At 45.1% G+C, this 13,050-nt stretch overlaps 1 protein-coding gene and 1 long non-coding RNA gene across 4 annotated transcripts in view; one reads left to right on the top strand and one right to left on the bottom strand.

The window, feature by feature from the left end:
* Positions 1-1,214: 1,214 nt before the first annotated feature.
* Positions 1,215-7,481, bottom strand: LOC135916625 (uncharacterized). The gene is made up of 2 exons (XR_010568987.1): positions 7,328-7,481; positions 1,215-5,763 (listed from the first exon to the last, which is right to left on the bottom strand). It is a non-coding gene; the product is annotated as an uncharacterized lncRNA (long non-coding RNA).
* A 5,103-nt stretch (positions 7,482-12,584) lies between these two features.
* Positions 12,585-13,050, top strand: part of Isha (Insulator su(Hw) mRNA adaptor) — a 151,192-nt gene continuing 150,726 nt past the window's right edge. For all 3 annotated transcript variants that reach the window (XM_065450098.1, XM_065450099.1, XM_065450097.1), the window contains exon 1: positions 12,585-12,744. In XM_065450098.1, coding sequence (XP_065306170.1) covers positions 12,715-12,744 — 30 coding nt within the window. In that variant the 5' untranslated portion in view covers positions 12,585-12,714. The remainder of the gene's footprint in view (positions 12,745-13,050) is intronic.

The raw sequence follows: 13,050 nt of genomic DNA, 5'->3' as shown, positions 1-13,050 counted from the left end.
AGTTCGGGGAAGGGCGCCATATTGTTGCTTTGTTTGTGTGGCTATGTTATTGAACAGCAGGAATTGGTGGGAATAAGGCATGTTTGAGCATGATATTTTAATGTTGGAGCCACACAGATGGCAAGAGGAGCACTATAGTTGTTCATTTTGGAACATGGTTCCTTATTATGCATACTCGCTAATGTGCCCCAGGCACATACACACTGAAGTGTGTGCATATCTAGCTGGCAACATATCAGAGCACACAAATTTTAATGTTAAAAGTGGGACTATCACAAACACAGTCCGCCAACATAGCTGAGTTAATTCAACTATAAATATTGCCGCTATAATTTGCGGATGTGAAAAGTAACGCTCAAAACAAGTTCCCTTGAAACACCTTAATGACTAATTTTGTCATAAGACCACTTATCCGAGTTACTCATACGGCTGTTCAATGTTGTGGCTTTTAGAATGTGTAAAGTATAGAAGCTTAAGATTTATGTTTCCCTTTGACACTCCGTGTCATCCTTTGCAGTGCCACAGAACATATGCATAGCTTACTTTCACTTTTACATTAACAACAAGAACAAAAACATGGTCAAAGATAAGAGAGGCAGGTATGGTTTAGGGCTTAGAAATGGAGTGTTTGCGCGCAGTGCAGAGGTGGCAATTAACTGAACCATGCAAAACGAGGCCGTGCAAACATCGGCTCCCGCTTCAATGTTTTTGCGCCGAATTTTTGTGCCACCCCTGAGAACGTGGTGTCAATCGACGCGTCTTATCACAAGGATTACGTGGATGCCCATTTTTTGCCAGTGGGTCCATTTTTCGCCTCTTTGCGAAATGTTTTCTGCGTGCCACGTAGAAAAGGTGTCAGCCTCTAACTCGTGCTGTAGGCCTAGGCCTCACGGGCACGACGGAGTGTAGGCATGGCCTCCGGCTTAGCTGTTGGAGGCATAGAGATCACCTCGGAGGAAAATATCAGATGGATGAGAGCCATCACTCGCCGAAGGAGACGTGCATTAGCCGCTGGCAGAAATTCCGTGGCTATAAAAGATACCAACCATGGCGGGAAAGGTAGTCGCCACACGGTGTTGGATCTGGAGGACGATCCCAATTGCTGTCCCCCAGATTTTGGACCTTGCCGTTGGGTGCAGGAGTTGGCCGAGGTTGAGGAGGACTTTGAGATGAAAACTGGAGGTTTATTTACATTATTTACAAATCAAATCAAATCAAATCAAAAATTTTATTCATCTTCATTTGGTACATAGGTTTTCATTTCCTGTCCAACCTAAGCACAGCGTGCTTGTTGGTTGTTCAGGCAGCACAGTGAATCATCGAACGTGTACCACAAAACAATGAAGTAAGACATACTAGTACAGACTAACCATATTATACAAAACTATAGAGACATAATGACTACAACTCGAGCCAAAATTAAAACTAAGTAAAAAATAAATAAAGGACATCATAATAGCTTGACAATGAGCCATACGACAACTTACAGAATATCCAAGGAGCAAATCTAGGAAAGCAACCTTCCACATGCAAGAGGCTATCAGTGATTTATCTGCAATGACGAGCACCATTTCCTTATTGATTTAGTCATTTTTCGTTTAGTTTTTAAATTGCCAAGCGCTTCTCCAAGTTCATTAAATATCTGTGGCACTTTTTTCCCGTAATGTGTAAAGCATCGTGGCTTAATGTATGTTTCTTCTTTCTTAGGGCAACGTTTTTCTTGACAGGTACTTTGAAATCCTTTGCATAGTAATGACGTGTGACCACAGTGTAATAAAATAGTTCACGCATTTCCAGTATGCCAAGCCTATTGTATTGTTCCTCCTTGTCAGCTTGCTGCAGCATAGTTCCGTAGGTTACACTGTTTACTATTCTTTTAATTATGCGGTTTATGGCTCCCATTTTGTGATCAGAACAAGTTCCATACAATGTAATACCGTAGGTTATAATAGATTCAGGCAGCGCCATGTATATGGTGCGCCTCAAGTGCATCGAAGTTTTACCTCTTAGGTTGTACATCATCGCAGACACAGCTCTAAGCCTGTTACATATATACTGCACATGATAATTCCATGTTATATGCTCATCAAATATTATTCCGAGATACCTGATTGCATGTTCAAATGGTATAGCATTACATGTGCACGGAGTGCAATGAGAGTTATGTAAAAAGAGAGACTCCCTTAGGAGCATTTGTTTGTGTGGGTTTCTAAAACAGATAAGCTTTGTTTTTTGCCGATTTAAATATATTGAATTTTGCGTCAGCCAGTCTATTACCCTGCACACATCCTGTTGAAACACTTTGCACCCAAGATCTAGATCAGGGAGTTCTAGTGCTAATGCTGTGTCATCTGCATATTGGAAGATTCTTGATCTCAAATTCAAAAAACCCAGTTCAGAGACGTAGATATTAAATAGTAATGGGGCCAGAGTACTTCCTTGCGGAACACCGAATTTTATAGACTTAAATTCACTGTATTTGTTTTCAATTCTTACACACTGTGATCTGTCGGTGAAATATCCCTCAAAAAATTGATGAAATCGGCCCCTGAAACCTAGGTTGTCCAGCTTTTGCAACAATAAGGCGTGATCAATAGTATCAAATGCCTTTGATAGGTCTAAAAATAATGCTAGCATAAGACGATTGTTTTCTATCGCAGTGTTAATGTAATCCGACAATTGTTCTAAGAGCGTGGTTGTGTTCCGGTCCTTTGTGAACCCATATTGTGCCGGGTTGTTTAATGAATATTTATCGCAGAAAGACTGCATAACGGAAGCCACGTGCTTTTCCAAAATATGAGCCAGGGCAGGTATAATAGAAATTGGTCTATAGTTTGCGCAGTCACTTTTCTTTCCACTTTTGTACACAGGTCTCACTATCGAAATTTTCAATTCTTTGGGCATCATTCCGGTTTCTAATATTCCGTTTAATATTTTGAGAATCACATCTTTTAGTTTGTTAAAGTTGTAGTACAGATCTCTTACGCGGATCTTATCAAAACCTGGTGGTTTGAACATCTTCATTTTACCTATTATATTCCATAGCTCAGTTTCTGTTATCTCAGGAAGGTACGCTGTATGTGTGCATGAAAGTATTGGCTGATATTCGAGACGATTCGTACCATGAGCAATGCGCAGCTTATCTGTTGCGTGAATGAAAGTCTTGTTAAACAGTTCGCACAATGACTGTGTTTCTTCTTTTGGAAAGTTTTTGTTGATGACCTCCTCAATCGTTGCCTGTTTGACGCGGCCCATTAAACTGTTTGCCAATTTCCATGTTTTTCTTCCATCATTCCTGTTTAGCGCAAACTGCTGGGATAAGTATCTTCTTTTCGCCTGTCGCGTTTTGGCTGTTACAAGATTTAGCAATGTGCGAAATTCCTGCCTAAGTGCTACATTTTCAGGGTCCCTTCTACAGTTCTGCCAAGCTTTATCTTTTAAGTAACACAATTCCATGATATCCTGTGTTATCCAATTGTTCTGCGGTTTTCTTTGCTTTATTTTTATAGCTTTGGAGGACGTCTCGTATATGAGGTGGAACTTATTGAGAAACATAGTATATAGCCTCATGTGATCCAGAGGTAATATAGCATTCCAGTTTGTGTTCTGAATAGCTTTGTCTATACTCCTGTTGTCTAAAATGTTCCTGATTCTAGGTCTGATGTTCGCATTGTCTTCATGGTTACAAGTTTCTTTCATGGTTACAAGTGCCACGAAGTAGTGGTCTGCAAGTTTCAATTTAATGACTCCTGATGAACAATGTTTGTTTGCTATGCGGACAATTATGTGGTCGATGCATGATGTAGTTATCTTGGAACCTAAAAATTCCTCTCTTGTGCAGTTATTAATAAGGTTAACCAAAACCAATAAGCCAAATTCAGCCAGTAGGTCTAAGTAGTCTCTAACTACCCTCCTTGAATTTAGCATTATATCTATATTTAGGTCTCCCGCTAAAATAAACTGCTTCTCATTCATATATTTTTTTAGGAGTGAGGTTAGTTCTTCGAGGAATAAAGGAATGTTCGTGCAAGGTGGTCTGTATATTGCACATACAATGTAAGTTGTATCCATCTTGCTAAGAGAGACAACTACCATTTCTGCGTTTTCTACGGATACGTGAATTTCATATGACAACCAGGTATCGCTCACAAACACGACCACCCCGCCTCCTTTTCTGTTTCCTCGACACCAAGCGTACCGAGAGTACCCAGCAAGGCTGTAAAAGCTTAGTCGAGTTGCATCGAGATTAACCTCTGTCAAGACAATTACATCTTCTCTTGTCTGCCGAGTGTTTACATAAGCACATAACTGGTCCCAGTTTTTCTTTATGCTTCGTATGTTTACATGCAATAAACTTAGCTCCTGCTTTAACCGTTCTTCCTTAATGAACTGATTTATATGAGAATCCCACTCAGAAAAAGAAGTGAACTCTGCCATTAGTTTATTTTTTCCAAATCGTTTTCTGTTGTAATGATCATGGCAGGACTTCCTTCGTTGCGCCTAGCGAAAATTCTGCCATTGCGCATCCATACAAATTTACAGCCCTGTTGTCTGCCCCTCTGTCTGCTCAGCCAAAACAACTTCTTTTGCGCTCGTGTCAAGTTTTCGTTTATGTATATGCCATCAGATCGGAGTGCGTATTTCTTCGAAATCCACAGGTCACGATCAGCCAATTCCTTAAATCTGACAATGATTGGGGGTATCTTATCTTTCTTCTCTTTTAGCCTGTGAATGGCCTTCAGTGAGTGACGTTCGACTGTCTGTATTTCCAGCTTGGCGCTAAGCCCTGCTAGAACCTTATACAGATCTTCGCCCTGTTTATACGGGATGCCATGTATCTCTATGTTTTTTTGCCTCGAGTACTGTTCAGCACTCTCGACGTTTTCCTTCAGGCTTGCAATTTCATTGTCTTTTTCTGCCATCTTTCGCATCAGTTCTGCTGACGTTATCTTTAATTCTGCAATGTCCTTTTCTTGCCTTACGGTGGTGGCCATAATTTCGTCATACTTATGTGACAACAGTTCCATAGATTTTTCTATTCCTTCTGTTGTCGTGCACTGTCTGTCTACCTTTTTTTCCATCTCTTCTAGTCGGCCCAAGACTGCCACCATCTTCTGGCTAATGTCCTCAATCAGTTTTGCAACATGACTCATATGATTTTTCTTTCCTCCCTTCTCTTCCCCTCTGCGTTCTGTGTCACTGGTTTTTGACGTTTCTTCCCCTGATTCCTGCTTTCTACAACTGTCACACATCCAGCCATCGATTTCGCGTGGTCCCATGTTTTTGAAAGCCTTTTTAGTCATTCCCGAACATTTGCCCGCGTGGTATACTTTCTTGCATTTGGAACAAGATATACTCTCTTGATCTTTTTCAAACAACTTTGAACACTTTGTACAATCTCGCGGCGACATGGTTCGAGACAGGAGTGCAGTCCAGTGGAGCAAAAAGAAAAACGACCGTTCCCACCAAGTAGGCGCCTCTTACCTAGAAGTAAGCAACAAAGATCAGCACGTTGGTCGACGCTCCACCGGACTGCACTCCAGCATCGTTTGGTCCTTCGTTTTATAGGTGTTGGCACTGTCCAGGCTCCTGACGTCACCGCTGCCGTCAGTCATCAGCGACGATGTTATCGCTGACCGCCCACACTCGTGGCTTAGTTGTTGCGCCGTACGCTGTCCGTTACTCGCTCCTTGATCAGCCGGCCAGCAAGCTAGCAGGCCGCAAGGTGAACAGGTGGGCAGTTGGCGATCGGTGAAACAGGCCCTAGAAGTAAGCAGCAAAGATTAGCACGTTGGTCGACGCTCCACCGGACTGTCTGCACAGTGAGAGTACAAAGAAATTAACAGTCATAAAGTCATTACGGGCCGCCAGCAACTCGGACGCTGCGGCCCATGGCAAGAAGCTTGAAAGAGATGAATGAAGGAATGCTGTCGGTCTCTGGCTTTTAAGCCCTTCGGTGTCTTGAAGTCACGTCACTTTTGGCCAATCGGTGAGCCCGCTCAAGTGACGCCATTTTCGGCCAATCGGCGAGCCCGCTCAGGTGTCGTCATTTTCGGCCAATGGTAGGCGCCCGTGCGATTGTGTCACACCCGGTGGAGAGGGTCACTCCTTGGGCCCCAATTGTCCGAGTGCTTACTTCTCTCTGCGGTATTGCCTCCCGGTCTGCAACTACTGTCACAAAGGCGGACGGGGGGGATTGCTGCCAGGGCTTCACGGTGCATTTCAGCCGTCTTGCCTCTTGACCCACGTTACCTGGAACAGTGCCAGGCTCCCGCTACACTTTCGAGAAGAGTCAAGCAGTGAATAGCTCCACCTGCGGCGCACGAGGTGGGGGACGCCAACTCGTTTGCTGGTGCCGCGCCTCGGGAACAGGGTAGATGTGCTTCTGCACTCTTTAATTAGCTGTGGCGCGATTCGATGTGGTCTGGTGAACTCGAAGTAGGCTCAGGAAACGGTCCCGTATCTAACAACGGCCACTTGGCAGAACGTGCTTAAGCGCATCGCTACCGCCTCTAGCATCCCGATGCTACCGAGGGATCACATCAATATAATTGTCTACCCACGCGGCAGCCTCGACGTTAAGAAGTTTAGCCTGGTACATCTCTCCAGAGCGCTGGCCATGGTGGCAGCCTTAGCGCCGGAGGACACGATGGAGGACATGTACTGTCCGAACGGCTGTCAAAACATTTTGGTGGTATCAACTCTGCGGGAAGAAAATGTGAGAGCTTATGCCAAGGTACGTAAGATCCATACGAGGGATGGACCCTTCGAAGTGGCGGCCTACACCACAGCAGGAGAGGATACATGCAAGGGTGTTGTTCACGGATTGACCCGGACATTAGCGACACGGAACTGAAAACCCTTTTCGTCAATCATCTAAATTTGGGCCTCGTCGAGGTACGTTGGATCAAGCAAACTACAACGGTGGTGGTACTTTTTGAAGGACAAAGAGTGCCAAACCACGTTATTCGTGGTAACGTATTCATGCCCTGTAATCTCTACCGACAACAGATAGATGTGTGCTACGGCTGTGGTGAAATCGAACATAAATTTGACATGTGTCCCAATCCGGCAAATGTTAGAAAGTGTAGGGGCTGTGGAATCACTTCCCCACCTGAAGATTATCAATGTGATCCCAAATGCGCAATTTTACGGTGGCGCACACCCAACTGGGGACCGAAATTGCAGTTGAAGGTTCCAGATGCCTGTGAGACAAAGGCGTCGAAGGCATCAACTACAGCAAGAACGCTATACACAGGTGGCCGACAACATTGACGACAGCGACGATTCCCAGCACAAAGGGGTAATGCAAGAAAATGACGCTAACTTGCGCTCTCGCACGAGAGGACGCTCCAGCTCACGAGGGCGCTCCCGCTCCAGGGGGGCGTTCTCGATCCAGAGGACAACACAGCTCCGGAGAATCTTCTGGTGTCGACTCGCAACCCCGAGGACCTGGGGCAACATCGAGGTCCCGTTCACAGTCGAGCCCAAGAGCAACCTGGGCCACCGAGTCAAGAATGGAGGCTCTGGGAAACCAGGACAACCGACAAGGGCAAGGTCTAGGAGTACTCACGGTAGGGCACAGCCGGAACGTGAGTCAAATCTCCGAATATTGGCATTACAATCAGAAAACCAGAAATTAAGGCAAGAACTGTCTGAGCTCAGAGAGGCTTTCAAATCTTTTAAAGAAGGGTCCGAAACGCCCCGTAGTCAGATGGAGACAACGGCTCCAAAACCCTTGGCCGGCAAACCCAAACGTATAGCCTCCCACCCTGTTCCCATTAGTGAAAGGGAGGAGGAAGATTTAGAAACCACTGAGGCAGAGGAGATGGGAGAGAGTGAGGCACCCCCCCAAACCCAAAAAGTCAGAATAGCCGCTAGGTTAGCAACAATAGACAGGACTCTGTCGAAAATCATGGAGCTCATCACTAATCTAGATGCTTGAGTGGGTCAACTAGAAAGGCCCAAAGTTGAGGCAAAGGCAAGCGCAGCGGCTGCATCGGCAGTCCACGGAGGCACAAACCGCGAGTCCCTAAAGTCTGTGCTCGGGCAGACTCTAGGGGTTCGGGTGGTCAACCAATGGGATCATAATGACTGCAAACAACAGCAACAACATTAAAATATGGCATTGGAACTGTGCGAGTTTCCGAAGGCTCAAGGCTCCCCTGCAGCAGCTCATTAGATCGGCCAAAGTTAAGCTGGCAGGAAACACTTGCTAAGGAGATTATCTTTCCACCAGGTTACAACTCCGAAACCTTGAACATTCCAGGGGGTCGGGGAATAGCGATTTTGGTTCGAAAGGGTACCTCCTATGAAACTCACGAGCTTCCTAAGTACAAGGTTGGTCTAGAAGCACAAATGATCGAACTCATCCTGAAGAACAAAAAAAGCAGCTAACGTGTATATAGCTAACATTTATAGCTCTCCGGCAGATAGGTAAAGGGATTTTAAGACCTTCTTGGGCTGCATTTCCAATAAGGCAGATAGTGCCCCACTAGTAGTGGCTGGGAACTTCAACCCTCCCAACAAAGAATGGGGCTATGGTCATCAGAGCGTCAAGGGTACTAATTTAGCAACCCAGGCCAGTGAGTTAAAATTTGCTCTTATTACAGATGCTAACTTCCCCACGAGAACTGATACCTCCACTACCAGAGATACAACCCCGGATCTAACATTCCTTCGGGGAATTGAAGGCTCGTGGGACAATCTGCAGGAGAATTCAGGAAGTGATCATTAAATAACTGAGGTCATCTTACAGATGCAACCACCACCCCTAAGGAAATATGAGTACGTGGACTGGGATCTCTTTCGTAAGTTGCATAACGAAACCAGCATAGATGGCGAATCTTATGAGGAGCTTTTACATCAACTAAAGGCAACGATTAAGAAAGCTACTAAAGCAATCTCAACAGAAATCGAAGTCCCAAAAATGGACTCCAAGCTAGCTCACATGCTGGAAGCAAAGAATTCTCTTCTAACCAGATGGAAGAGTCACAGACTTAATAGAAGACTTAGAGCCAAGATCGCCCAAGTTAATCGTGATATCGAAACCTACACGGCTCAACTCTCACGTCAACAATGGGATGAAGCTCGCTCAGAAACAGATGGCAGATTGCGTAGAGGAGGCAAATGGAATATATTGAAAAGCCTACTTAATGACAAGCTCTTCAGGGGTAGTACAAACCTCGCCGTAAACAGACTCGTCGATAAACAGATAACTATAGGGCGGACAGCAAGAGAGGTAGCAAACGACCTAGCACACGTGTACCAGCCACTTAAAAATTAATATGAGAACGAAGAAGAAATAAGCGAACCTTACTCCGGAATATCGCAACCGGACTTGGACAGTGACTTCACTGCAGCTGAGATAAGGCATGTACTCTTTAATTTAAATGGGAGATCTGCCCCGGGTCAAGATGACATCACAAATAAACTTTTGCGAATCCTGGACGATGATGCCATACACATAATCATGGTCAAAATTAATAGTCACTGGAGATCCGACACCGTCCCATCAGAATGGAGGGAGGCCACGGTGACATTTATACTGAAACCTGGCAAACCACTAACAAAGGAGAATCTCAGGCCCTATCACTTAAATTCTGTATAGGCAAGGTAGCCGAACATGCTATTCATAACAGGATAATAGAACACATAGAAAACGAGGAGCTTTTCAGGCACAATCTCATAGGCTCTCGGAAGGCATTATCCACACAGGACGCCATGCTCATGATCAAACATGCTATTACTAACTACCCTAGCAGGGACGTGAAGGGCCTCCTGGGTCTGGATCTTATCAAAGCATTTGATACGGTGGCACATAAACACATCTCACATGAAATCTCAACCTTGAACCTGGGAAGCAATTTTTACAATTATGTGAGGTCCTTTCTAGCTAATCAGACAGCTTGGGTCAAACTCTGGATAGTAACAGGCGGTCCATACAATTTAGGCAACAGTGGCACACCACAAGGTTCAGTATTGTCCCCACTCCTCTTTAACATTGCCATGCACAGGCTCTCGGAGGAATTGTCCAAAATCCCGAGCTTGGGGCAGGTCATATACACTGATGATATCACAGTGTGGGTCCCCAGGGGGTCACTCGCAGCACTAGAGCAGACACTACAGGCAGCCGTAGACACCACAGAATCCTTCCTCAAGGGCATGGGACTCAGGATATCACCTAATAAATCTGAGCTGCTGCTCTTTAGACAGGGGAGACAAGGTGTTAGAAACCTTGCGCCTTTAGAAACTCTACCAATTAAAATCACAGACAACACAGGACGGGTCATACCCAGAGTAGACACAATTAAAATTCTGGGTCTTCTCATTGACGCAAGCAGCTGTAATGCTACGGCCCTAAACCGTCTCACAGGTAAGGCCAACAGTACTTTAAGGCTCCTGGGCAGGGTCTCAAATCGAAATGCAGGCTTCAAGGAGGACAATCTCATCAGAGCTTATCAGGCATTCTTCATCAGTCATGTGACGTACATTGCATCATACCTGAACTAGAGGAAAGGAGAGAAGGCTAAGCTAAACGCACTTATACGCTCCGGACTCAAAAGGGCTCTGGCACTCCCGCATGGAACGAGTACAGAACTCCTCAACAAGTTAGGACTTCATAACACTATAGATGAGCTCATTGTGATGCATTCGATGTCACAGATTGCAAGACTCTCCAACGCTAAGCCAGGGTGCAAAATTCTAGATGAAGTCGGAATACTGCCTCGAGGAGGAGATGTCTCTAAGTTCAAAATACCCAAGGAGGTGGAGACACAATTAGTTGTAGACCCCATACCTAGAAATATTCATCCTGTCCACAACAAGGGCAGAAGGGATGCCAGGGCCAAATGCATTCTGGGTAAACTGCACCAACAACAAAGCTCAGCTCTTCTTGTCGATGCAAATAGTTATGGATCGGGCAACCACTACGCTATTGCCGTGGTCGATGAGAGCGGTAAATTAATAAGCGCGGCGTCACTAAGAACGAGCTCAATTCATGCCGCCGAAGAAGCAAGCATAGCACTTGCAATTACAATGAGGAGAGGCTCCACGATTTTCTCCGATTCCCGTACAGCTATTAGGAACTACTCATCCGGCTTCGTCTCAATGGAAGCACACAAGTTACTTACACACTGTCTTAATACTCAAAACTACGAGCAACTGGATAGCTCTCACCTGGTCTGGTTTCCGGCTATTCAGGGCTCGGTCAGCCCCAATGGCTGCAATCCTAACGAGCAAGCTCACTCTGCTGTGCGAGATCTCGCATGCCGCGCATCAGATCAGGAACTGCTCCAGGGTGACTGCGGCTCCTACAAAGACCCACTTAATACTTTTCACGAGATCACCTCACACTCTATAGGGACGGCAGAAGGTTTTTTTCTCCCCCCATCAGAAGCTCAACCGAGCTCAGGCAGTCACATTAGGAATGATTCAAACTAAATCTTATCCGACACCTTTTGTGCTTAACAAAATTGACCAGGATTTACCCGCGGAATGTAAAAGTTGTGGACACACTCCGTGTCCGTTTGATCGTATGTTCTGGCTGTGCCCCAACCAAAGGGCTTCGGATCTCAACAGTGAGGAGGACTGGAGTAGGCGCATATCCAGCGAAGTCCTCCAAGGTCAACTCCTGGTCGTCCGGAGAGCTCACGACATCGGGAAAGCCCTTGGCCTACCGGTACCTACGTGGGCGGAGCCACCGACTTACCCTGGGGGCTTTTGCCCTCGGGCCCGTTTCTCTGGACCAAAATAAAGTTCTTGTCATACCATGCCATGCAAAACAATGAAAACAGAGCGAGATCTCGTATAGTCTGACAAAGCCGAGTGTTGAGAACATAACAGAGATATGAGAAAATTGTTACTTGCCTAGCGCGTACTCGCATTTAGATGAGGGAGATGTTTAAAAGAGCATTGTAAAGAGATGTCATTATTGGGTTAAACTCATTTGTTAGTTGTAAAGCGCGCCAGACACCAGCTAAATCCATCTGCTTGCTGCAAATTGGAGAATGATTAAATACGCTTAAAAAAAGTATTGTAAAGATATGTCAACTGGATTATTGCTCTAAACGCAGTTTTAAACTTAAACCGCGCAGACACAAGTTAAAGAACTGCCAGTTAGTTTCACTCGCGTAGTAACAACGCTGACTACATTTCAACGCGGTATATATGCGTTGATTGACAATGCGAAATGCGACGTTTGTTGTCCTAGCGTTATCGAACTTCGTAATGCACTCTCCAGCGAACGACATTACACAATAAGCAAACACACCCAGGGACACGAATCTTCAATTTCGCGCCTTTTCCGTTGGCTTATCTACCGGAACCGGACTATGACTCCTTTGGCGTGAACATAATGCAAGAAACTCTCAATGGTCTCAACAAATACAATGAAAGCCTTTCACATTTTTTTTCTGTAATATGGCGATTGTAACTGGTGGTAAAGAATTGTCGCTTACCTTCAATTACAAACTGAACTAACAAGTGCACAAAATCACCACGACGCGGCAATAAATCGTTTTTATGACGTAGAATTATTCTGTCTTTCGATTGGTTATTTTTTTAGATATTGACCAATGAGGCGGTGCGTTAGGCTTTGCTGCGAAAGACACGATTCTGAATGTCGCTCGCCATCTTGGATGCTGGCGAGGTGTTTAAAAGGTAGCGAGTGTGAAAAATACTAATCAAGATAGACAGTTTCACGCGATTTCCGACATGGAGGTCGTCAAAGCCTTCAACAGCGAGGTAGGTAACTTATTTAAATATTTTTAGTGTTCCTCAAGCGCCTATTTTGTCGTATTCTTGATGTATCGCGTATGAGGCCTAACCGGCATGTTTCTACCACTTCTATAAGGATTTAGAGGGAAATAAACGTTATCGCTTTGCGGAGACATGCTTAATTGACGGCTTTCACATTTCGAGTGCAGCCTTGCATTTATGTGCATGCCCGGTGTATAAAGAAACATCGATCACGCGGATAATGATTGCCGTGGTCGCCGTGCTTCAGTACATTTGAGTGTGTGCGCGCGCGTGTATGTTCGTGCGCTGGGT

This window comes from Dermacentor albipictus, chromosome 5 (genome assembly GCF_038994185.2).
Source record: "Dermacentor albipictus isolate Rhodes 1998 colony chromosome 5, USDA_Dalb.pri_finalv2, whole genome shotgun sequence".
Lineage (NCBI taxonomy): Eukaryota > Metazoa > Arthropoda > Arachnida > Ixodida > Ixodidae > Dermacentor > Dermacentor albipictus.
Note: the sequence above shows the minus strand (reverse complement) of the source record. Positions and strands in the feature narration are given on the sequence as shown.